General features: G+C 44.9%; 8 protein-coding genes across 8 annotated transcripts; 2 read left to right on the plus strand and 6 right to left on the minus strand.

Moving 5' to 3' along the window:
- Window positions 1-602: 602 nt before the first annotated feature.
- On the minus strand, window positions 603-1,196 carry I203_100695 (uncharacterized protein; the record flags this gene model as incomplete). The annotated part of the gene is made up of 1 exon (XM_019150030.1): window positions 603-1,196. The coding sequence occupies one exon, from the start codon at window positions 1,194-1,196 to the stop codon at window positions 603-605; it is 594 nt and encodes a 197-aa protein (XP_019000726.1).
- A 978-nt stretch (window positions 1,197-2,174) lies between these two features.
- I203_100696 (uncharacterized protein) lies at window positions 2,175-3,051 on the minus strand (the record flags this gene model as incomplete). Its single annotated transcript, XM_019150029.1, has 4 exons — window positions 2,175-2,313; window positions 2,416-2,598; window positions 2,677-2,805; window positions 2,870-3,051. The coding sequence occupies 4 exons, from the start codon at window positions 3,049-3,051 to the stop codon at window positions 2,175-2,177; spliced, it is 633 nt and encodes a 210-aa protein (XP_019000725.1).
- A 440-nt stretch (window positions 3,052-3,491) lies between these two features.
- I203_100697 (uncharacterized protein) lies at window positions 3,492-5,401 on the minus strand (the record flags this gene model as incomplete). The annotated part of the gene is made up of 8 exons (XM_065516704.1): window positions 3,492-3,524; window positions 3,594-3,659; window positions 3,754-3,945; window positions 4,057-4,366; window positions 4,441-4,507; window positions 4,584-5,080; window positions 5,143-5,261; window positions 5,327-5,401. 8 exons carry the CDS (start codon window positions 5,399-5,401, stop codon window positions 3,492-3,494), a joined length of 1,359 nt encoding a protein of 452 aa, XP_065373522.1.
- Window positions 5,402-5,928: 527 nt separating this feature from the next.
- I203_100698 (uncharacterized protein) lies at window positions 5,929-8,134 on the plus strand (the record flags this gene model as incomplete). Its single annotated transcript, XM_019150027.1, has 7 exons — window positions 5,929-6,234; window positions 6,361-6,504; window positions 6,595-6,724; window positions 6,795-7,141; window positions 7,293-7,400; window positions 7,468-7,563; window positions 7,661-8,134. The coding sequence occupies 7 exons, from the start codon at window positions 5,929-5,931 to the stop codon at window positions 8,132-8,134; spliced, it is 1,605 nt and encodes a 534-aa protein (XP_019000723.1).
- A 577-nt stretch (window positions 8,135-8,711) lies between these two features.
- Window positions 8,712-10,928, minus strand: I203_100699 (imidazoleglycerol phosphate synthase, cyclase subunit; the record flags this gene model as incomplete). The annotated part of the gene is made up of 3 exons (XM_019150026.1): window positions 8,712-10,415; window positions 10,605-10,680; window positions 10,807-10,928. 3 exons carry the CDS (start codon window positions 10,926-10,928, stop codon window positions 8,712-8,714), a joined length of 1,902 nt encoding a protein of 633 aa, XP_019000722.1.
- A 532-nt stretch (window positions 10,929-11,460) lies between these two features.
- On the minus strand, window positions 11,461-13,214 carry I203_100700 (uncharacterized protein; the record flags this gene model as incomplete). The annotated part of the gene is made up of 3 exons (XM_019150025.1): window positions 11,461-12,703; window positions 12,938-13,055; window positions 13,154-13,214. The coding sequence occupies 3 exons, from the start codon at window positions 13,212-13,214 to the stop codon at window positions 11,461-11,463; spliced, it is 1,422 nt and encodes a 473-aa protein (XP_019000721.1).
- Window positions 13,215-15,176: 1,962 nt separating this feature from the next.
- I203_100701 (uncharacterized protein) lies at window positions 15,177-17,713 on the plus strand (the record flags this gene model as incomplete). Its single annotated transcript, XM_019150024.1, has 8 exons — window positions 15,177-15,675; window positions 15,794-16,379; window positions 16,464-16,545; window positions 16,620-16,886; window positions 17,009-17,274; window positions 17,367-17,455; window positions 17,538-17,588; window positions 17,658-17,713. The coding sequence occupies 8 exons, from the start codon at window positions 15,177-15,179 to the stop codon at window positions 17,711-17,713; spliced, it is 1,896 nt and encodes a 631-aa protein (XP_019000720.1).
- A 590-nt stretch (window positions 17,714-18,303) lies between these two features.
- I203_100702 (uncharacterized protein) lies at window positions 18,304-24,100 on the minus strand (the record flags this gene model as incomplete). The annotated part of the gene is made up of 7 exons (XM_065516705.1): window positions 18,304-18,418; window positions 18,490-18,623; window positions 18,723-19,102; window positions 19,179-20,203; window positions 20,270-20,394; window positions 20,458-20,954; window positions 21,022-24,100. 7 exons carry the CDS (start codon window positions 24,098-24,100, stop codon window positions 18,304-18,306), a joined length of 5,355 nt encoding a protein of 1,784 aa, XP_065373523.1.
- Window positions 24,101-25,228: the final 1,128 nt, after the last annotated feature.

Consider the following 25,228-nt stretch of genomic DNA (forward strand, 5'->3'; position numbering starts at 1 on the left):
ACCTGACACATTCCTGTGTGTGTATACTGTATATATTTACATCCCCAATTGTGACAGGTCGTCGTACTCTTCTTGCACGGTAGCTGGTTACTAACCCCCATCATCGCTCGTTCCCCTCATCCTTCATGGTTCAAGCAAGATGGTGCTATCCCGGAACGATAAGGTGGGTCACTTGCTAGGCTACCCATACATATAGTCTGACATCCAGCAAATCATGACTTGATGATAGATAGGTACTCATGCAGTCGCAACAAACATGAGAAAAAAGTCATCAACGGATTACGAGAAGTGGATATCCCGGATAACACCTTACCCGAATGATAAAATGTACAAGTAAGAAATGTAATCAGATTACAATCTCGTGATCTGGTTGTGAGAGGGGAAATTTGATCCCGCTAATCTCAAATAGATCCATGATCGAATGGAATCTTGGATTGACTGTGGTGGCTATATGTCACATAAAACTACTGTATAAATATCCTCGGTAAGATTAACGACGAGGATCATCAAGAACTATGGGCAATTATCCTTCAAATGACAAGACAGTTGACGATCATACCAATGCTACTGAAGCGTCATCACTTTAGCATACTATCTACGTACTATACTCGGCTTGAAAACTCTCCCGCTTCATTTAATGCCGCCTCGCACGACTGAAGATGATACATATACTCGGGTTCGTGGGTCATTTTATACCACATGAAGTCGAATACGAAGTCATTGCTTCTGGCGGGATAGTATTGCCCATCCCGCCACGGGATGCCGTGCATGAAGTCCTCACCGTCCGAAGCCTGGAATAAAGCGGGTCGAGGATCGATAGCGGCATTTTCCATATATCTGATGATGTCCATATCTCTGCTGTTGGTCCAAGCGTCTCGAGTATCGTATCTGCTGTATACGAAGGTGGAACGATCTCTAGTCTCGGCCCATGTTTTTGCATCGTTCAAAATTTTGAGAGCCATCTGCACCGAGCCTGCTGTGAGAGACGGTTCGCGCCTGTATGAATTTTTCGTGTCCTGAGGAGGAGGCACATAGCTCTTGAGCTTGCTGATGGAATACTCAATTTTCGGGACGAAGTGGCTGAAAGGCTTATCGAAGGTAGTCGAGTCGGCGGAGGAGCCACCAGTATAACCCAAATCTTCGGTAGATTGTCCGCCGCCCAAAGTAGTACCGCCGAGAGAGATCCTGTCCGACATGTCTTGTGATGAGGGTAACAGTATTGAGGCTCAAAATATCGTGACAAGATTGAGGATGGAATTTGGTAGAAAAACGAAATATTGTCAAGCTTAATGCTGATGAATATAGGTGCACTTGGATTGACTTTTTGGGTCTTTTTATACCTTGATCGCCCTTCATGCACGCATGAAGACTCTACACTGCTGATCATCTGCTCCTTTCAAATTGTCAGATTGGAAGGCCTTCCTCGGTGCTTCAGGGATGGCGTAAAGTGCGTTCAATCGATACCTCTTTTGATCTTCTCGGTGTACAGTGGGGCACGATGACATAATGTACTACTGTACAACGATTGTTCTTGTTGGAATTGCTGTGCTGATGGACTGCTCCTTTCAGACCTGAACGCCTTCCTCGATGCTTCAGGGATGGCATAAAGTGAGTTCAATCGATACCTCTTTTGATCTTCTCGGTGTACAGTGGGGGTATGATGACATACTTCAATGTACTGTAGAACCATTGTTTTTGTTGAACTTGAGTAGCACCGCCATCCACCTGCTCCTTTTTATCCCAAGAATGATAAAGATGTTTCCTGCTGGGTCTTGACGAGTAGCGATGAAAGGAGGTCACCCTACTGCAGACGAGTATCTCCCAAAATACTAAAAAGCGGTTTGTCGCCGCTTCAAGAGTGGCGACGGGCCATGATATAGGTTCGAAAGAGGCGGCTACGATACTCTATCGGGTATCTCGACATGAAGAGGATGATAAACCATCCGAAATATTGCCGAGTTTGGTACTGCATGGCTCTCTGTGGATTGAGCTGATACCATCACAGATCTCATAGCCATAATGATAAGTACGGGAAGTAACGGAATGAATAAGGATCGATAAATCAGGTGATCTTTTCTATACAGTATGTTTTGGCGGCACTAACAATACAGCATCTGAACTCAGAAATCTGACCAAGATATCCAGGAGATTTCCGTACAATCTCCCCTTACCTCTCAACCTTCCCACTCCTCAGCTGTTTGAGATTGTCCGGGAGGAAAGCTGGCGATCCACGATTGTACAGCCTGTGAAGTGGAAAGTCTTTTGATGCGGTCCACATCGCTTGGAGTATGAGCCACTTCATCGGCGAGATCACTATGTTCAACAGAAAATGGGCACAGCGTCAGTCCCCATCCAGGAAACATCAGGAACTTCGCCTTATCACTTCGGGAATGGTACAGTCGACGCCGTATTCACGATGCTACATCCGACATGATCTGCTCTGTGGTCTTTGACAGGTCGACCGCGAATAGCTCCCGATTGCTTTTAGCTATCTCTCTAAGGAAAGATTTACTGGCTAGATCAGCTGCTCTAGAAGCATTGATCTCCGGATCGGTATCAAGTCCAAGTTGATTGCCAGCGTAATAGACACAGTAATAGCTATAGGTTCACATGGTATTAACAACAATAAACATACTTTATGTATGAGTTACGTGGAGTGCGCGATCGATGACTTACTTCAGAAGATCTGCATGAACACCATTTTTACCTAGAAAGGCTTGACAGAAACCAAGTTCGGATTGTACTTCCAACTTTTGATCGATCTTCTCCACGAGACACTTATGTCCATCCTCCGTACTTACCTGCCTACGATATGTACTGTAGATTGACTGGACTGAGGTGAACAGATAAGAACATCCGAGGTACTCACGTTGTACCCAGGATCTTATTGATATGTAAATCAATTTCACCAAGCGCCTGAGTCAATCTTACAATTCTATCTTTTATCTCTCCCTGGCCTGATCTAAATTGAGATCCAGTCATTTCAGACACTGTGGATTCATCATCACCATCGGAAGATTCGTACCCGTACTCTGTTTCTTCTTCCGACATGCTGTTCAAACCTGTCTTTGTGTAGTGCGATACCGTAGCCTATAGGCTGATTGAGGTCTATTATAATTGGGGATTTATCGATGAAGTGCTAGTGCACAAGCGCTGGCCATTTAAGAGTCAATTGAAGGAAAAATGTGAAAGCGTTCTCGGTGGCAAGTACGAGCTCCCTGTTTACAGTATATCTTCCAAGATGAATTTTGGCTGAAATCAGAAGCTTGCAGGATTCCATCAATGGAAAGCAATTGGGGTAGATGACACACATCCTTTGTTTTCTTTCAATACCGCGGCTTCTCTCGTTCTGCGATCGCCACACCGAGGAGTGCAGATGAGATAAATATGGGTTCTATGCTCGTCATACATGCTCGTTCAAATGGAGTGATGATATGATATCTCTTCTTTTCCTTATTTTAAATCGAACCCCTCACAACGTAATTGATCCACTATTTTCGTTTAGTGGCTACCCAGAATGCGGCCTGTCACGTATATGAATAAGTGTCATCAGCTTGAACACATCATGATCCCAACGTTTTATGACAACCCACGTTATATTCATGTTTCAGCATACCGTCCGGTATACCGGTATAAGTGGTATTGATCATTTTTTCTTCCTACAAGAGTCGACTTGGGTCAGCTTAGTCCTTCGTGCCGTGGAAAGCAGTATCCCGTAGCTCCGCTGGAGGAAGAAGGTATCGTTAAATTCACCTTTATATCGAATCCAACCTCCCTGGCTAACTCCTTCACCTCGTCCAAACTCAGTTCAATACTACCTTCACCCTTTGGACCTTTCTTAGGCGAATTTTCGAAATGCCACAACAACGGGCCGATGTTAATCCATACTCCGTCATCTGCCAGGATGGTATGTATTGTACGCAGGTAATTCAAGACGTTTCTGGCCTGTAACGAACACAAGGTCGAATGAGCTTTGAGACCGCATGGTCATGTCTGATGACACGAAGCTGCTGTTTATGTATGATGAAGTGATTTCAGGAATCATTTTCAACTCACACAATCGATAAAGAAACAAGTCACCACCGCACCCCATCTACCTTTCTGACATACCTGACCATCACCCTCAATATCTTCCCACCCTTCCTCAGTCGTGGGAGCAGGTGGTAATTCCCATGAACACGGGCCGTATATCTCTTCGAAGTCGCCGGCCACCAATGAGAACGCCCCTCCCTGTCCGTTACCCAGTACGTCTGAGGGACAAATATCGGGTATCTGAACTCGGAGGAGTAGGTTGTGCATCGTTGAGAGGTGGTTGGAGAAGGAATGAAGGTATGGGTAAATGGTATGCGAATGACGGTGTGTTGTGCTAGTATCGCGGAGCTCAGCGTCAGCGGGAATGATCTTGCATGCCAGGTGATATTATGGGTAGTTGTTACTTACTGGTTCAACACCCAATCGGACGCTATGAGCATGTACGAGCTGAATTCGTTACCTTGAGAGGCAAAACCTGTAACGCATGTTCGTTAGCATGCTGGGATTTCATGGCACAAGTCTGTTCACAAGATAGATAAAATTTCACCTACCTCTGGCAGCGATCTCCATAGCTAGTCTACCCAATCCACATCCAGGGACTAGAACTCTTATAGACCCCCTATCCCTTTCTATACTTCTTTTCCCGTCCCCATCCGACTCGCCCAATATTTCAGCGACACTTTCCTCCTCCGATTCAGGTAATGGATAATACCTCTCTAAAGCCTCCAGACAGGGATCATAACATGCCTTTCGCTCTCTTCGTCCTTCGATAGCCCAATCCCTCACGAACGAGCGTAAAGTAGATCGAATTTTATCTTGAGACAGATCGGATTCTTGTTGTTGTTTCTTGTGATCGGTGTGATCGTGTCCGTTCCCATTCCCATTGCTATTGCTGTTTCCATTACCGTGGGAATGTGAGTGACCATGGCTGTGATCCTCATGGTGATCATTTGAATTTGAGTGATGGTGGTGATGCTCAGCTTCGTCTGCTTCTAACATGTCTGCGAATACGGGTGTAGCTATCATCTCTCCGATAAATTCGGCGTTTCTATACAGTATTACAGTACATCAGCCACCCGGCATACGAGTCGATAGGAATAGTCCGCTCACCTCCTTATACCTTCATCTACCGCATCCAACTTCTCCCTGAACCCTATCCCGTCGAACATCTCTTTCGACTCTTTATCCAACGATAGGAAATTCATCCGTCTCGCATGGTTGGCCGAGAGCTAGAAGCATTCCACGTAGCACAATCAGCGCCATAGTTCTACAATGATCTATTGTTTATACATACATGATACCTCATGTACCCATCAAAGGCCCGTATGACGGACTTCCAATGTTCTCTCTCTTCTGTTGGGTCGCTCATTCTTCTCGGTCATGGAAAGAATGGATGATGGGTGATGAATGAGAACGAGAGCCGTTATGCGAGAACAGCCGGGAGTGTGTGAGATTGTGTAGGTCGAAGAAGCCTCGGCCATAAGACTGAGGGTCTTCTTGTGCTGCTGTATAGTATGATGCTGTATGATGATTGATTGATATGTATCTTAGCAGATGATGCTGAGACAGTTACCAAAACCATATCTTTACCTTTCCTTCCTTTCGGCCTTTGGCGGAACTGCGGGGTCTCCGCATTATAAGCTTGTTAGCATCCGAGTCGAGTCACATCGTCGTAATCGCTTCAGGCCCCGATCTGGGTTGTATTTGTAATCGCGATTACGATTGATTTGTATTGCACTCATACATGCACGCGCTCGGACGGTGACCGCGTCGTCAATCGACTGGTACTGCATCTTATTTACCTTTCTTGTTTTTCATCCTTCACCTTTCGTAGTCATCTGGATCTACATCGACCTGCACTCGCCCACTCTTCTGCTGCTATCATTGTGATCGAAGATGAGCGGCATTCGTACCCCCATATCAACACCAGCAGCGACTGCTCAACCAGCATCCACCGAGATACCCGCTCCCTTGATCCCTTTACTATCATCCCTCACGTCCATCATCTACACCATCGAACACCTGTTCAACAAGATCCCCGGATCACCTATCATTGTCAGATATATCAAATCGAGTTATCAGGATGACCCGTGGAGATCGGTTCTCGAGCTGTTCTTGTTGGCTTTCGCTATCAGGACGGTATTGAAGGGAAGGACGAGGGGTGAAGGGGAAGGGAAGAGTTTTATCAAACTGACTGAAAAGGTGGGTCAGAGTTACGGATCTCCAGATCGCTGTATTGAATGAAATACAAAGTATAACCATATCGAGGGGCTGAAGATATGAGAGCTATAACTTAAAATACTGACATGGATTTGATCCCTTGAATAGGAAATCGACGAGCTGGTGGATGAGTTCAACCCACTCCCTTTGGCCGACGACCCAACCCCGGCGGATAGCTTCACTCTCGATACAGTACCAATCATCTACGGTCCTAATGGAATCAAAGTCAAGACCGCTGCTAATGGTAAGACTGTATGTCATGTTTTTTTCTTATCGAGCATTCAAAGGCAATCAGCGTATAGAGATTGTTTGATTGACGTCCCATGCTGTATACCAATATAGCTACTCAATTTGGCTACTCCCAATTGGCATGGATTCATCGAAAACGACAAGATGAAGCAAGTTGCCATCGAGACGTTGGGTCAATACGGTGTAGGTACTTGTGGACCTAGTGGATTTTACGGTACCATTGGTAGGTTCACTGTTTACAAGCTTCACAGCTGTCTCGTGCATCGCTGATCTTCGTCATCCATGATGATTAGACGTCCACGTGAAAGCGGAAGCCGACATCGCCTCTTTCATAGGCACCGAAGCGTCAATCATCTATTCCCAAGCTTTTGCACTGGTCTCATCGGCTATCCCAGCATTTGCTAAAAGAGGAGATATCATCGTAGCGGACCGAGGTGTGAATTTCGGTATACACAAAGGTCTACAGATTTCTAGGTCCAATATCAAATGGTATGCTCATGGAGATATGAAAGATCTAGAAAGGGTGTTGCAATCTGTTGAAAGGGAAAGGAAAAGAAAGGGAGGAAGATTGACGAAGAAATTCATTGTTGCTGAAGGGATATTTGAGAATGATGGAATGCTGTTGGATCTACCGAAGGTGGTGAGTTGGTCTGATTCAGAAAACACACAAGTCGGGAACGTAAAAAGTCGCCGAATGAGGTACTTTGTCCCTGTCTCGGGGTCGGTAGCGATTATCATCAAGGTCCATCCGCACCGATTAGGTTTGAGCTGACTCGTGCATGTGCGCGCAGATCGAGCTGAAAAAGAAATACAAATACCGACTCATCCTGGACGAATGTCAATCTTTCGGTATGATGGGTGCCCACGGTAGAGGTATTACCGAACACTTTGGTATCCCTGTGAGTCGACATGAGCTGTATTAGGCGTAGACCATGAGATGCTCATTGTAAACAATGATACAATCAGGCTACCGAAGTTGATATGATACTCGGGTCCATGGCGAATGGTCTAGCTACCGGAGGCGGGTTCTGTGCTGGTTCGCAGGTGGTCTGTCAACACCAGGTAAGTAAAGTGTACAATTGACCAATCATCTCAAATGTCATTATTCATCTTGTACAAACTCAACTGACCAGGACGGGAATTTAATGTTGAATCTCAGCGAATCAATTCTTCCGCATCGGTATTCTCGGCCTCCCTCCCAGCAATGCTCGCAACCTGCGCCAGCGCTGCTATCGATATTCTCAAGACCCAACCTAACTTAATGACATCCTTGCAAGCCAATATAACGATATTCAGGCAACAATTATCCAAACTCGAAGCGGGTGGACCAGGATCGGAACAAAAATTAATATCGATCCCATCCGATATGAATTCAGGATTGATACATATCTTCTTGTTAGACCCGCCAGAATCGTTGGAAGATGAAGAATTGCTCTTACAGGATATAGTCGATGAAGTTTCCAATACATCCAATTTGTTGATCACACGATCTAGACGATTAAGATCTCAAGAAGTATTCGAACCTGAACCGTCACTCAAGATATGTGTTTCGGGATACATGTCGAAGAAGGATGTGGAAAGTGCTGGAAAAGGATTGAAGGCTGCTATAGTCAAAATCTGCGGGAGTGAGTAGGATCATGTTGACAATTAAAGAGTCGATGAGCTGATGTTTAATGTGATCTTGTTTCGCGTGAGAACCATAGAAAAGCGATAGGATACGTGTAGGGAATCAATCGGATTGATTTTGGGTCTGTTAGATTGGGATCAATTGATTTCGTTAGCGAACATAACGTGGTTCTTCGATAGAATCGAATCAACTTGATAGTCTTGGATACGCATATAGATAATCTAATTTAATAATGTCTGAAATGTCAATAATAGCTCGTTCGCGGTGCATTTCATGCTTGGACTATGAGTGATATACTGGTATGAGTGAACCTATTTATCTGCTCCAACGTGATTGAAGATGGGAAAGTAATTAACCATTAATATTCTAGGCAAATGAGATACTGTAACCGCATTTTCTTATCGACAAGTTATGTATGTCTACGACAAACTAATCGACTATCGAGTCCTGGATGGCTCACTTTGAATATCCAGTACTGATTGGCACTGTCATTCATTCTTCACTCGTATCTATGACCTCAGATAATGCATAATATGATTTACACTCAAACCATCTATGGACATATATAAAACCCTAATCTTGATCAAATCGTATTCAATCCACATCTCCTAACAGGTAATCCCTCCTTTTCCAACCTCTCTTTCACCTGATCAATCCCCACCTCCTTCCTGTGGAAGATACCCGCAGCGAGCGCCGCCTCCGTCTCGGTCTTTTGGAAAACCTCTATGAAATCATCTGGTGATCCTGCTCCAGACGAAGACACGACCGGTATGGACACAGCGTTTTTAACCAGGTTGACTAAATCCAGATCGAATCCTTTACCTGATCCATCCCTATCAACTGAATTCAACAAGATTTCACCCGCACCTAACCTTTCTACACCTTTTGCTAACTGAACGACATCTATATCCCTTACGTCCCTTCCACCAGATATCGTACATTGATACCACCATGCTTTACCTCTCTCCTCTGAAGCGGTCCTAGACGTAGCTTCATCTCCAACAATTAACGAATTCAAATGATGTTTCGGGAAGTCCTCTTTCCAATTGGGATTGGTCGTATCGACATATACTCTTTTTGGGTCAATGGAAACTACTACAGCCTGATTACCATATCCTCTTGAGATAGTTTCGATACCCGTCTTCCCACTTAGAACCGGTTCAACGCCATCTCTCTCTCTTTGTAACAACTGTTCGACAGCTATGACAGCTTCAGAACCGATAGATACTTTATCAGCCCCAGATCTGAAGTACGCTCCGGCCACTTCTAAGGCCGATCGGGGAGTTCCATCAGGATCGACCGTATCTTTGATTCCACCTCCAATGGTCAACGGAACGAATACCGTCTCGGCGGCATTACGAACGACATCCAACATCGGTTGATCCAACAATGCACTCGATCGGAAAGAAGTAATGTTGAGGAAAGCGATTTCGTCTGCACCTTCCAAATAATATCGTTGAGAAAGTTCAACGGGTTTACCCAAATTTCGAACTTTGTTATCACCATCTTCTGAGGACTTTTCACGAACGTCATATTGATCTCCTTTGGTAACCACCAGATCACCCTGATCGTTCGATCGGACATCCAGACATGCTACTATCCTCTTGGTCAGACCGTTTCCTCCTTTTCGTTGAGTACTGGGATTGGGGTTGGTAGGCTGCCATGTCTTTGGGGATGAAGTGGATGCGGATGTGGAAGAAGGGGCGGATAGAGATTGAGGGGAAGCTTCCAACCATCTTCGTAAGAGGTCTAAACCTGCTGGACCAGATTTTTCGGGATGGAATTGAGTAGCGAACACGTTATCTTTCTTAACGGATGAAACGTATATCTCTGAGCCATATCTTGATAGAGTATAGGCAAAATCTTTTATCGGACTGTTCGAGTCGGAGATTGAGGTTGAAGGATCAATGAGAGCAGCATAGGAGTGAACGAAATAGTAATCTTCACCATCTAACATAACTTTTGGTGTTTCATCTGATTCTGACGAGGTAGTAGACCAGGCTTTCCAAGTATTATTCCATCCCATGTGAGGCACTGTCTTCTTTCCTTTTAGTAAACTATCGTCTCGACTTGAAAATTTCCTTATAGGATGATTGATCACTCCTAAACCTTTTATAGGTTCTGGTAAGGTCTCTTCTGAAGATTCGAATAGGACTTGCATCCCTATACAGATACCGAAATAGGGTTTACCACTTTTGATGTATTCCAATAGACTGTCAAATCTCCCGGAGGAACGGAGGGACTCCATCGCTTGGGAGAAGGCACCGACACCTGGGAAGATGAGTTTCTGTATTGAAGGTAGAGCAAAGATGGGTCAGTGATCATAGTTCATCGTGGAGTGTGAAGACGGAAAGACGAAAGACAAAAAAAGAATAAGATGAAGTCTCGTGATCACGTCCAGATTAGTTGGATGAATCATGATTTCTAGAATGAGCAGTTGCTGAATGATATATGATATATGTAAGACCATACTCACCTCGGCTTTATCAAAATCACTATCATCTTCAATCCATTCAAATCCATATCCCAATTTTTTGATCGAGTTTGCTAAGCTGTAAAAAAGAGATATGAGAACACGTTAGCTATGCCTTTTTGGGGTATTCTATAATATGCAGTACATCAATCGTTTTTGGTATTACAGCTAGGAGTATGAGAGGTTTTTCAGAGAGAGCACTCACGATCTAACATTCCCAGCTCCGTAATCTAGAATATACAATTTTGCTTTATGTTCCCTTGGGTGACCTGTAGGTTGGTCGACCTGAGGAATAGGTAGGATGGTATCTGTTGCTGGCTGAGCCATTTTGTGGATATGATACCTGTAGGCCCAATGAATGCTATGGAATGAGTATTGATATATCGGAAATGGAGATGAAGAATAAGCAGATGGGCTTTTATCCAGAAGTTGGACTGTTGGAATTGACTTTTTCTACTTTCGTGTGTTGCGAGTCATACCAAACGATTCTAAGGCACCGACACCATACGACGAACAGTGAATGACTCGAATCGTGGCAAATATAGAGTAACATCAACTCATCCTTCAATCCATATAATCAAGGGGTAGAGGTATGCATGACAAAGCGTAATCAGACCAGTAGGCAGTCCGTACAGTAGATCAACGAATACAAAAGGTGATATAGGTAAAAGTGACTTGTGGAATGGAGGAGACCACAACCTGAGAAGATGTAACCCATGAGATAGAAATGAGAAACCGATTAAGCTATGACATGTACAAAAGGTATGATTACCAACTTTACAAATGATCATCTATCAAACAAATCATACTACGTCTTTAATCCGTATATGAATCATGATTGAGAGGCTAATTTAGTCCATCAATGTCCCATTCCCATACCTTGCATCATCATCCCACTATTAGTCTGCATATACCCATTCCCACCTGCACCATTCATCGTTGGCATCCCACCACCATATTGCTGTGGTAGTTGCATCTGATACTGATATTGCTGTTGGTGTTGAGGACCTGATGACTGTTGAGGTTGAGGATGAGCGAAAGTCTGTGGTTGCTGGATTTGATAAGGATTATACGTTTGCTGTTGTGGTTGTGGTTGTTGGCCATATTGCAATTGAGGTTGTTGTGCGAAAGAAGGTGAACTCGAGAAATTAGGACTGGGTGTTGAACTAGGTGTAAAAACTCCCATTCCCATATTACTGTATCCACCGATCTGCGATTGAGGTGATAAACTTTGACTTAGACCCTGACTCGAAGTTGCACTACCTGTGCTGAAGCCATTCATATCTTGGTATCCGTTCATCTGAGTGATTCCTCCATTGATAAATGGTTGAGATCCGTATCCCACATTGGTGTTGCTGTATCCATGAGACGGTATAGGTGAACTTGAAAATCCATTACTGAAACCCGTTTGTTGCGGTTGTTGATTGGCCATCATATATCCATTCTGATTCTGGTTTTGGTTTTGGTTTTGATTTTGACTGTTCATATTAACTTGTAAAGGTAACGTCGCATTTTGCGTTTGATTATTATTGAAATCGATCAGATTGATTTCCTTCACGGAGGCGGCTTGCGATTGAGGAAGGGGAGATGGTGAGGGTGCGCTACCGGGATTAGTCGATGGTGTAGCCCATGGTGCAGGTACATTTTGATTATTTGATGATTTAGGTCTTTGTCTTGCTGGAAACGTGCTTGTACCCTGACCGGTTGGTAAAGCAGGCAAATCCCTTTCCTTATAATTGGCCACTAATAATGGATTATTCTTCTGAGTGAACGATACAATATCGTTTAATTCGGGATTCTTAGTGTTCATTCCGCTTTGGCCCAAAGAACCAAAAGGTATTCTACCGTCTCTCTCTCTAGCTCTATTCAACGATGTAGGTTCGTACATCGAAGAGGGTTTTTGTCCAATTTTGAATGCACCCATCTCATATTTCTTTCTAATGTATTTCTCAATTTCGGAATCTCGCTCGTCGTGCCCGTAAGACGGAGGTGGGGGATGTAGTTTCTCGTTGGGATTGAATATAGCGTTGGAAGCTTGATTGCCCATTTCTTTCATGTGAACTATCTGTTCTCGAGTCCAAGTGTCGAGTGTAACGGATTTGCTATTTGAGGAAGAAGGAAAGTTTGGAGTGGAAGGATGGGTTGAAAGGGGTTGGTGCGATATGAGCGAAGGAAGGTTACGTGGTCGTGCGAGCGAACATTAAGGATTCGTGAGTGGATCAGTATCAGAGATGGGGATGTGAAGGGAGTGAATGAAGGGCATGGTAGAGGTACAGAGGCGGACAAAGAGATTATCAGCATGCAGTTCACAAAGATCTCATTATGCGTTCACTCACACTCTACTCTTGTGCGTTCCCATCTTTCTATGTACCGACGCACATCCTACGCACAGGAATATACCAAGATTGACTGAAGCCCATCTCGGTGCGGGTGCATGGCAATCTGCGCAGGTATCTGCATAAGACGCGAAGTAGAACTTGGGAGTCAGCTGATGATCACAGGCTGGGCTAGAGTTCGAAGCAAGACTTGAGTTGAACGGTTGATCAACTCACCATTACCAGGCAGCTTGAGGGTCTCCTCTAGCATACGTTTATGACGGGCTTCCATCGTCATCTTGGCTAATTTCATGAACGGACAAGGTGGAGCTGACATATGAGAATAGAACGAATGAATGTGAAGAGTGAAAGGATGAATAAATGGGACGCTTTGCGCGGTGTCACGTAACGAGTAGTGGCGATGTGTTGTTTCACGTGTGAACGAAACCTTGGAAAGGATCCTTTATACTGCGAGAATGCGTGTATATATATGGATAAAATATAAGAAAGAAGCTGATCAAGGTGATCTGATTGTGGTTGATGTGAATAGGTTGTGTACAGGTGTATATATAGATAGATGATTGGAGTTGATCTTACGACCCTTCTACCCGATATGCTGTATGCCTATGATTAGTCACTGCTTGGGATCCTGTTCATCTCAAAGGAAGAAGCCCAAAAAATCAATGATCAATAATCAATGCGTTCCAGATTCAGTCCTTTTTTTGCCCCACTTCTACCCTTGATTATTGATATGGTACACTGACTGATGTCTGAACAGCTGCACAAAAGCTGAAGGAACAAGTTCGGAGGTATAAGTTCCATGTACCATCAGTGGACCCGCAGTCAAGAGAAAAAAAGCCGCCTTTCCCATGGATCTAAAACAGGGGATACAACCATACAGCTGTCAACCTCACATGCTCCTCTTTGATGGTACTGTAATACATTAATTGTTGTCCCAAATTTAGGTTATACATGAAACAGAAATGGTTCAACCCAAATGAGCATGCTCCGAACAACCGGGTCCAGTTGATCCTTACGTCCAAAACGGCCCAACAGGTTTGGTTTCGGAGACTCGTTGTCCATAAGGTTGTTCCCAGAATATGTGAAGCAGATCAAGAAGCCCGTCGGGCTGGAGGATAGACCTTTTCGTTTGGGCAAAGCACATGATTTGTGAGATCCGTCTGTTGATTGAAGAATGATATGGCTTGAATGGTACATCACTCGGCAGTCTTGTGTGCAAGTCCGTGCTCATCAGCATTCGCTTCAGGCTCAGGCTCATACCGCAGCGTGTCTGTGATTTGCTATCCTTTCTGTCTACAGACAGATACACTATAACGCGGTCACATTGTCATCCAACGACTTGTGATCTGTCACAAACAAAGAGTACAAACATGACTCAATATTGGTTACTACCATACTGCCATTCTAACCGCCTTCATGAGCCCCACTAGGATCGATTCGACCTCGTATTTTGTGTGAGCTAACCCTTGGCACCGAAACTTAGATCATTGGCTTACCAATATCGGTATCGATAAGGTCGTTCCCGCATGATTCTGCATGATTTCAAGAAATCAATCTGCCTTGGCAGATATATTCTCTGACTTCTTGAGATGAGACATTCCTCTTCTCTATCCCCTCACATGAGTTATGCATATACGCTGTAGCTTGACTGCAGAATACTTGGATGTTTCAAACCGGATAAATTCAGCTTTGATGATTTATTCTATTCTAGGAATGTTGGATCCCAATCGATTATTTGTTTACCCTGAAAAGATGAGCAGCAGCAGCATCATAAATCATAACGTTGATTCCCAGTTTTGACTTTTGACTTTGCATTTTCACGGTGATGCGGTGTGGTTCCGCAGTAGTAGTAGATACTACATAATTGGATGTATAAGAATAACTTGCACTTGTCCATATCCATCAGACTATTCGATCAAGGACATATACATAGACCCATAAAGAGACAATCATCTCGAAGTGGTAGATAGATCAGCCATCACACCGTATTCTTCGGAGGACAAAAGATAACAACAACAACAACAACAACAACAACAACAACAAGAAGCTCAAAACGTCATTATACAATTTTATCTTACCAAAAATCAAGAACATCCCGAACATCTGTCAAATCGACCGTCACTTAGGATATACATCACTGGCTCCAGTGTAAGGGCTACCTGCAGGTGTATTCACCATCATTATAGCTCATAACTCTTAGATCCGAACGAGGCTTGATCAAACCAAATAAAATCAAAAAATGGATCCTTCCGATCACCCTCCTCCTCCTTCTTCATCTTCCTCCTCATCCTCAACAACATCCCGTCGAAGTTCTTCCGAACATTCATCCACATCCACCTATTACTCGCACTCTCCCTCCATAAATACGTTCAAATCGACCCATTCTCGAGATAAATCGAGGTCCATCAACACCAACTTACCAAAAACATTCGATATATCCGGTGCATTCTCATCTATATCAGAAAAACCACATGTGAATGACATCAATCACGAAGATCTCGAAAAAGGTTCGACAACATCATATGATTTACCAAAATCACCTTCATTAGAACATCCCACGTCCTCTTCCTTCAGCCATATTCCCAACAAGGTACCCCATTTACATGTCGGCTTGAGACGAAGAAGGATCTTATCGCAATTATTGGCTTTATGTGGGTTGGTGACTGTTTTGGGATGGTGGATTTTGAGTATAAGGGAATCACCAGGAGGAATTATAGGAATGGGTATAGGGAAGAACGGTGAGTATGGATTAGGATATCATGTCTTGACCACAAAATGAATAGATCATTTGTGTGTCTATAAGCCGAGAAATCATGCAACGATAGTGGTGCTGATTCAAAAACTTATCATTCATAGGTGCATCCGAGCATCCTAGAGTAGTATTACCAGGTATAATCATAGGATCCAATGGTGAAATCATTCATCAACCGACTGTAGAAGAAGAATCTCCTTTACCTTTAGAAGAAGAGAAAGAATTGACTCATGCTGAGAAGATGGCTGAATTATCCAAGATCAAAGGTCCACAATGGGGTTTATCCCTATCATCCGATCATCTCTTAGCGGGTTTGCGTCCATTCCCTTCTTCAGGACAAGAAGATGAGGATGATGGTAAACCTGCTTTATCTGAATTGGGTAAATTCGCAGATCAAATTTACAATCTTGGTACCCTTGATCCAGAAGAATACTATGAACAAATGAAAGAGTTTGCCAAGGTGGTTTTTCCAAAGAAGATAGCGGAGCAATTACAAAATGCGCTGGATATTTATGTGAATGTGAAGGTGAATGATCATGAAGAGAAGAAAGGAAAAGAAAGTTGGGATTCAACGAAAAGAATATGGCAGACAGACAAAACCCGATCTAAAGTGGATACTAAAGAAGTCAGATCATGGAAAGATGGTCAGGCGTTTGATGAAGGTTGGCAATGGGATTTATTGACCGATAGGTGAGTGTTCACTCATCTCCCTCCTAAAAATAATAATCAATATGACTTGCCGATTGATGTCCATGCTTTTCCTTATCCACGCAGTGATGCGGATAAATATGTGACTAAGCATTTGGCTGGGAGCAGATTCAAGGAAATATGGGACAATTTACCCAGTGGTATATTGGTGAGTGAACAACGTTTTTGCTACTTACTGCAAATTGTGTCAAGGTAGTACTGACGTAGCTCGAACTCAATTAGCGCTCAGATACACTGAGATACCTTCTTATCCTATTTGAAGGCGGTATCTACTCAGACACCGATACGCTCCTCCTCAAACCTCCTTCCGCCTGGGGACAAAACCCGAAACTTTATAAAGATGGACAAGGATGGATGACCGATATCCAGTTACAGAGAATCCAAGATGGAGATGACGTGGATGATATATTGGGAAAACCCAGCGTGGTTGTTGGATTGGAAGCTGATGTGGGAGATAGAGAAGATTGGTTTGATTGGTGGCCTCGACCTGTGAGCGTCACCTCTCTTTTATTGACCTTTCGTGATCGTTCCGAACAATCACAAGAATCGATGGTCCGTTGTTGTTGTATCAAGACTGAGCTGATAACTTGGCTATTTCTTTCGTTATTCAGATTCAAATTGTCCAATGGACTCTCACTTCATCTCCTTTCCACCCCATCGCACTCAACGCCCTCCTTCGAATCCACCACTCTACCGCCAAAGCAGTCCAATGGAGTCATTCAGTCTCCCATTCAATCAAAGTTTTAAGAGATCAAGGGAGGTACGAGGATGCCAAGAAGTTGGCAATGGTGGACGTAATGAACGAACCGAAAAATGGTGGACCGGTGGGTGTGATGGCTTGGACTGGACCTGGTGTCTGGACGGATGCAGTATTGAGGTGAGTTATATCCCTTTGATTGGTAGACCAGGATGGAACGCAACCCTGAAAGAAAGCGTGAAATGCTGATATAACTAATACATATCCATTAGTTATCTAAGAGTTCAGTATGGTTTAGTATGGACGGATTTGAAAGACCTTAGAGTACCTTTGAGAATAGGTGATGTAGTGATTTTACCTGGTACGTTAAGACCTTGAATGATTTCATCCACCATCCACATAAATTCGATATACTCACCGTTGGTCTGGTCTGGTAATTTTAGTTACTGGCTTCTCACCTGGTGTAGGTAACTTTGGAGCCCAAGGGTCGTTTCGTAAGTGTCTGTTCGATTGCATCATTTGAATATCCACATAGCTAATATTATGGTTCGGACCGTCTGTAGATCATGAAGCGATGGTACAACATGGTTTCGCCGGAAGTTGGAAGAATGATGAATAATCAATTGATGGTCAGATCGGATATAAGGTTGTATTTGTATCTTAAATTATAGATATATAGATGCTTACTCGGCGCTTTTCTTCAAAATGTTGTTGTTGTTGTAAGCAAAGTGAAGATCACACAGAACGAAACTGCTCTTGGAATACAGAACCAGTAGTACATATACAGTAGTCCAATAGTATTTATCTCTGCGAAAAGCTCGACACACAATGCCTTCGTACCACATAAGTAGATACGATCACATTTATAGGCTCTCTCCTTCACCTCCGTGAGTGATGAATCTACCCCTTGCGAAACCGGACTCAAATAGTGTCATGGGATGATTACTCTTTAGCTCAGGTTTGGCTATAAACACTTCATGTTATCCATCATAATGCATTTATGCAAAAAGACATGTCTACTTGACATCTGAATGACCTGGGAAAAACAGGAAAAGAGAACATAAAAAACCAAAACCAGAAAGAGGAAAAAATCAGAAACACAAATTTGAAATATAAGTATTTGATGAGAATGAGGGAAGATGATTCCGTGGAATGTGTATTTCATCGATTGGATGATTCTTGTTAGGACGCTGTGATATGATGTACCATTTAATGCGACTTCCCTTCTCTCGTTAGTCGATTGGCAATATGTGCTCTGTTCTTCAGGTGAACTTCGAAATTCTGTAGTGTATCTCCAGGACCTAGAGCGTATATTTTACCTGGACTACATACCACATAGAAAAACTGATGTATCAGTATAAGAAGTCGTGCTTTGGTACAGACGGACAGACTCACCAGTCCATGCATTTAGCTCTCCATTCGATAGGACCTTGAAAGTCCGCCGGACGAGGTTTTTGAACCATGACGAAATCGTCTCGGGGATATTTAGATCGCATTTCAGATAATGCTCTTGAAGCCCATGATGGCATCTGCATAGAGGGGAAATAGTGATTAATATCAGTACTTGTTCTCACTACAGTCTGACCATCGACCCAAAGAAGACGTGTAGAATCCTGTTTGCGACTCACCTCGGCAACCGGTTTCTTTCCCGACGAGGGCGATATCCCAACAGTCGGTGTTCTTCCAGCAGGTGCAGCAGGAGGTTTGACAGGAGTATCCATCCCAGCCGTCTCTTTGATCTTCTTCCTACCTCTGCCAGACTTCTCTTTCTTAGTAGTACCTCCTCCGGAGGAGCTAGCAAATGTTGAATCGGACTCATCGTCATCCGAGGAAGATTCACTATCACTACTTTCCGAATCGGAGTTACGGTTGAGGGCAGGTTTGAATGTCGTAGTCGGGGTGGCCGAGTTGGAAGTAGGTCGATCCGTCTTGATCTTGGATAGATGATATGACTCGTCGGTCGTATACTCACAAGGTCGATGTTTACCTACTCGGAATAGATATCGAGCTACACCATATACAGAATATGAGTATTCGGTACTTATCATAACATCTGGATCAGCACGTAGCGTATCGTCACTCACAGCAATTACCACATAAAGTCTTTTCCCCGTTCTTGTCCTTTCCTTTCCCATTACTGAGATGTTCAGGAACACCGCAGTTCCTGCAACGCCATGGTACCGAATCATCTCCGTTATTGGTCATATTGACTTTCTTTTCTTCTTGAATCGAGGACAAGGATATACCGTTGTTGTCCTGCTTCAGAGGAGTTTGAGTGTGCGATTGGGATTGGGATTGGAATTCGATATCAGGTGAAGGCGGCGAATCAGGTATTCTCGAATGATTGACCCTTTTCCTACTGAATGCCGGACTACCATTCGCCGTCGCTGCAAGATCATCAATCGAATCTTCCCTGAACGATCTCTTGATTCCGATATGGGATAGCGACGGGGTAGCCAACATCTGCTGATCAGGGAGGATCGAGCTTTCTCGACCAGTTGAGAAACTAGCTGGACTTCCTCTAGACAAGTTTTTGGGCGGTCGACCGATCCTCTTACCTCTAGCTGAGATTGTAGGTCCATGATGGTGTGGATGGTGATTGGTACTATGCGAATGAGCAGGTGAAGGTGGTCCGGTGATGGGTAGATCTTGAGCTATCAAAGCCATGTTCGCCTCTGCAGCAATAGCAGCACCACGTCGACGATGCATTGGTGCTGAATCTTTCGTACTGGCTATTAACTCCGGTGCTGAGAATACAGGTAATCCATTCGGTCCCAATGGGTTGAGCAAAGATCGTTGGGTCTTGATTGGGTCTCGATCAGGTAAAACCACTCCTCGACGAGCTCTTCCAGCTCGCTTCTTCCTCTTCGATTCCTTCTCTCGCTGAGCTTCGAGCAGAGCAAGTTGATCTTCTCGTAACTCGTTGAATATGGGTGTGTACGATGACATCGCTACATCTTCTTTTCGGAGAGAGGTAGTGACTGGGGGCAAGAAAGCGAGCCTCATTTCGTCATCGAGAACAAGTCCAGAGCCAAAGGTATGACCAACGAGGAAAAGGGATCGCTTGTGAACCATGATTTGCTCGTGGATATCATGCGCCAGTGCAGTGCTGTATCGCACGATGTCAGCTGGCTGTCCGACATGATTTCGATCAGTTGCAAACTTCTCAACTCACGCGAACTCTTTGCTCAGACCCAATTCGGTGACATAGGAAGCAGCGAATTCTTCGGGGGTGACAGTCGAGTTGAGGTCCCATTCAAAGCTATCTGATAGGTTCTGAGTACCGATGATTATATCGACCTGTTACATAATGGTCAACGCGAGTTCTTCGCTCAAAAGGTTGCAAGTATGCAGCTGACTCACCTTGATGAGAATCCTCAGTTCCTCAGTCTCCTCCGTAGGCAGATTCTGCATAGCTTCTTCGACCGTCATCGGACGTTCTTCACCTATCACTTCCACCTTCACCTCCGCCTTTACAGCACCATCTGCCTCGTCACCATGAACATTGATAAGAATTTCTTCATCTGCATTACCATCAACATGATCGAATGAAACGATCTTGATGTGATGATCATTGTGTTCCTCTCCTGGATCGGTTTTGATCTCTTCCTCAATCGCGCTACCTTCCCTTATCCTTCGGAAAATGTCAACCATGGCTTTGGAATCGGCGTCTCCCTCCGGATCAAGTTTACCTCTATTATCTTCTTTGGATTTACGTTGAGCGATAGGTAAGACGTGGGCTTGATATTCCTGCACTCTCTCTTGAATGGCAGCTACGATTCTAGATGCGAAATGCTGATGGGGCACTTGGAAATCGTCGCATAGAGATTGAGCGAATAATTCAGGTGTAACGACTTTGTCTGAAACATACGACAGAGACTATATCAGCTTCTCATATATCGAACACAGAATGAAAAATAGACTCACCAGAAACGTTCCACATGAAAGTATCTTTCAATCTGAAATTGTCATGTTCCAAATCCAATCTCACAGGGACTATATGATCTTCCACTTCGGCCATCGACTTCAATTGAGCAGGAGAAAATTTTATCAATGTCCTGTTCCTGTGCGTCCTAGTCATTCTTTCTTGATCATTTTGATTAGGCCAAACGATCCTTAACCTCTGACTGGGTTTAGCTCTCATTTCGCCTTTGCGTAACATCCACCAAGGAGTAGCTTTATCACTTTCTTCAGCCCATTTCTTCATCTTCGCGTTCCTCTTCGGAAGTTGCTCCCTTTCGGTCGCGACAAACTCTTTGTCCTTCTCTAACCACTGTTTCACCTGGAGCTTCTCAAATTCATCCATAGGCGGTAAAGCACCTTTGAAAGTGGGGTCTTCTGATTCCTCGATATCGTTGACGGGCAAAGCTGTGATTTTCGTTATGGGTAGATCGACCCTCAGGGCGATCTCCCATTCCTTCACTGGTAAAGAATTTCTTCCAACTTTGATGCTCTGAGGATGACCTCCGTGTAGTGTTGCACTAGGTTGAGGTGGAGGTATAGACGCTTCGGGGGTAGCATGCGAAGGTCTGGATGATCCGACAGGTTGAGAAGGAATGAAACTGGGCGGCGGCATCGAAGCTTGTTGAGGTGTTTTCTCCCCTTTGATCAATTTGTCCTTTCCTGAACCAGAAGAGCGCCGATCTAAGGACGAAATACGAGGTGAAGGAGAGCCCGGCATATTAGATACAGGAGGGAGATGAGGTGGTGGAGGGCGGATGGCAGGACTAGCACTATTGACGGAGGCTGGTGATCCCTGTGCTTGAGCATTCTGCTGAGCTTGCCATATCCTCTGTTGTTGGTTAGGTGGTATCGCCCCGGGAGTTCCTGCTTGACCTGTCGTGGGTGAGAATCCTGGAACCCCACTTTGATCACCTTGTTGAGGCTGCTGTCCGGGTGGAGGTGGCCGAACAGCTTGAGCAGCTTGTATCCTCGCTGAGTGGAAGAGGACGTTCTGCATTCGCTGTATGATGTCGTGACGAAGAGTAGGGACTATCGCGGCAGCAGCCTGAACAGCAGCTATCAATTGGGGGTTCGCATTCGCTCTCCATTTCTCATCATTCAGATGCTGGATGTGAGGTAGCAGTCTGGCATCAAAGGGGAAATCTGAGGTGTTGATGTTAGGAACATGTATCCCAGCGGGTGGTCTAGCGGGTGTCATCGGTTGAGGAGGTTGAATCGGTCTGACTTGTTGCTGAGTAGTACCATGCCCTGGAGGCTGCTGAGCTTGCTGAGCTTGCGCAGCTTGACTAATGAAGCTCATCGCAGAAGCCATCTGCTGCTGCTGGGCAGGTGTGAGATTTTGCAATGTTGGCACAATCGGCTGGACGGGGAAGCCCCCTTGCTGTGCAGGAGAATTCGAAGGACCAGCTTGGGTGACTCCAGGAAACGCCTGCGGATACGGTCGAGAACCTTGTTGAGGGGTACCCATGCTTTGTTGAAACTGCTGTTGTTGGAACTGCTGATTCCCTTGATACATTCCATTCACAGTGACTGGGTTGTTAGACTGAGCTGACTGAGGGGTGCCAACTTGTTGAGGTTGAACGGGTGTTTGTGAACGAGCGTGAACAGGTGAGACCGAATGAGGTGGAGGTTGCATGTGTGTGTGGGCAGGAGTCTGATGTTGACTATGATGAGAAACATTGGACGGAGTAGGCGAAGGAGCGTTCATCTGCTGCCCACCGGAAGGATACATGGCGCTCGATGGCGGAGGGGTGCTACCTGGCTGCTGCATCATTGCAGGCGATGCGGGCATACCTTGCATACCTTGATGGGGTGATGGAGCTCGTTGGGACGCCGCTGACGCTGGACGAGGTGGTGCCAAATGTTGAGGTAGACTTGACATGGGCTGTTGAGGAGTCTGGACATGAGACGATTGGGGAGTTTGCACTTGCTGGGCTTGAGGTGTGCCCATCTGCTGAGGTGTCGGCTGACGAGCTATACTCGGACTTTGACCCGATCCAGGAGTGCCATGAGCTGATGTAGGTCGATTGGTAGGTGTTTGAGCTTGTTGTGGAGGTTGCTGCTGTTGCGCTTGATTCGGCTGTTGACCCGGAGGTGGCATCTGACCTGCTGTCATGTTTCTGATTAGCTGCTGCTGCTGACCAACGATGACTGTCTGTTGTTGCTGAGGCGTCATAGCAAGGAATTGAGGATTGTTGAACAACGCGTTGCGCTGACTAGTCAGGAAATCCCTCTGCTGCTGAGTAAGATGGAATCCACCCTGTGGGTTGCTGTTCATTGGTTGAGGAGGGCCAGCGTTTTGTGGGGAAGCAAAGCTACCTTGCTGTTGTTGTTGCGAATTCGGGATCGGCGGAGGAGGCATAGAATTGATTTGCTGATGAGGACGAACGGGTGAACCGGAATTCGGACGAGCTTGCATCATCTGCTGTATTCGCTGTTGCTGCTGGAAAGCAATTTGAGCCGGGTTGACGTTCTGCTGACCGGGTGTACCGACATTTTGCTGAGGAACATTACCGTAGTTATTCATCTGTTGGTTTGGGGGTCGTGGTTGTTGCTGCTGCTGCTGTTGACCTTGTTGAGGTATTTGCCCTAGCTGAGCTTGCTGACTGGCTCTCATCGCTGCCATCAGCGCTTGAGGATTGACATTTCCACCTTGCTGCGCTTGCATAGAAGCCATAGCCATCTGCAACTGTTGGGGAGTGAACTGGCGAGGTTGGCCTGCCTGACCTTGAGGACCTTGACTTTGGGCAGCCTGAGAGAATTGCTGAAGCATCACCATCTGTTGAGGTGTCACTCCGCCTTGAGAGAATTGAGGTCGGAATTGACCTTGTTGTTGTTGTTGAGCCATCGATGAAGGTCCAGGATCACCCTGGCCACCGGATGCACCAGGTACAGGAGATGCAGTGGACATGTCCATGTTGGACATGTACTGTTGAGGCTGAAAGTTCATCCCGCCGGCTTGTGGATCAGGATTCGAGATGAACGGGTAGCCGAGGTTGTTCGGGGCAGGAGAGGCAGTATTGCCTGCATTAGGAGTTGACATGATCGGAGCTGAAGTGGTGTGTGATGGCGTCAGAATATATTGAACATGCCCAGAACGATCGACTCACCTTCGCGAATCAGGAAGACATGAGAGGCAGGATATCAAGTAAGTCCAGCAGCTAATCACCTCCCCGGTCTGATTTTGACGCGAAAACCGGGCGGATGGCGAATGAGCGAAATCATGAGGTGAAAGGTGATACGTCGCCATATTCGCACAAGTCGACGGTATAGTTGATGAGGGCACGATGACGATAGGATCGACGAGCAGAGGTTGGAATACCATGATCAGTCTTGACAGTATTCGAGGAGGGGGATGGCATGGGTTTGTAGGTAGCTGTCACTCACCAATCCAACCTGATCACTTCAACTTGACCTAGCACCAAAATAGCTTTCCACTTGACTGTATCTGGTATCTCTCGATATCTGAAACGGTATATCGGCCCGAAGATAAAGTCGTGTCTGTGTCGAGGAAGGCATGTTCAGTGATGTTACACGTCAAAACATAACTGAACGACCGACGTTCAGAACTCGAACAATTCATCCATCAACGATGACTCACATCTCCGTAAAACGTTTAAAAGTGATGTCGCCCTTATCTGTACTATCTAATTCTTTGTCTTTGTTTTTTTTTCCGTCTGATTGATCTGCCGAACCAAGTTGGGAAATGTTTAAAGGAAAGAGAGCTTTGGTGGAGAATGGGATGGTACAGTGTGGTACGGTATGGTACTGGGGGCACCGCCTTGACCTCCAACCGTGATCGTGTCTTCTTCTTCTTCCTCTTTCCCAATCGAATGAAGCCTTTATCCTTTATTGATCTTGTTGTTTATCTAATCTGTTTTAAGCTATCAGACAGCTTACGTCTACGTGATTGATTTGATCTTTTTTCTCAAAGAGTAATGTCGATATATTATGATACGCGTAGATAATAGTCAATCGGTGTTCAGTTCAGGGGCGGAATGATAATGATATGATGGGTTCGGGCTGAGAATGGGGAATGGGTTAAAATGACTTGTGACTCTGCTCCCATCCAAATCTAAAAACATGTGGAATGCTGTTCGTTTACTGGTTATGTACACCATTCTTTACCCAATCTGGTAATTCTTGGCCTCGGTTTCTCTTAGGGGAAATT

Source organism: Kwoniella mangroviensis (genome assembly GCF_000507465.2).
Source record: "Kwoniella mangroviensis CBS 8507 chromosome 1 map unlocalized Ctg01, whole genome shotgun sequence".
Classification (NCBI taxonomy): Eukaryota; Fungi; Basidiomycota; class Tremellomycetes; order Tremellales; family Cryptococcaceae; genus Kwoniella; species Kwoniella mangrovensis.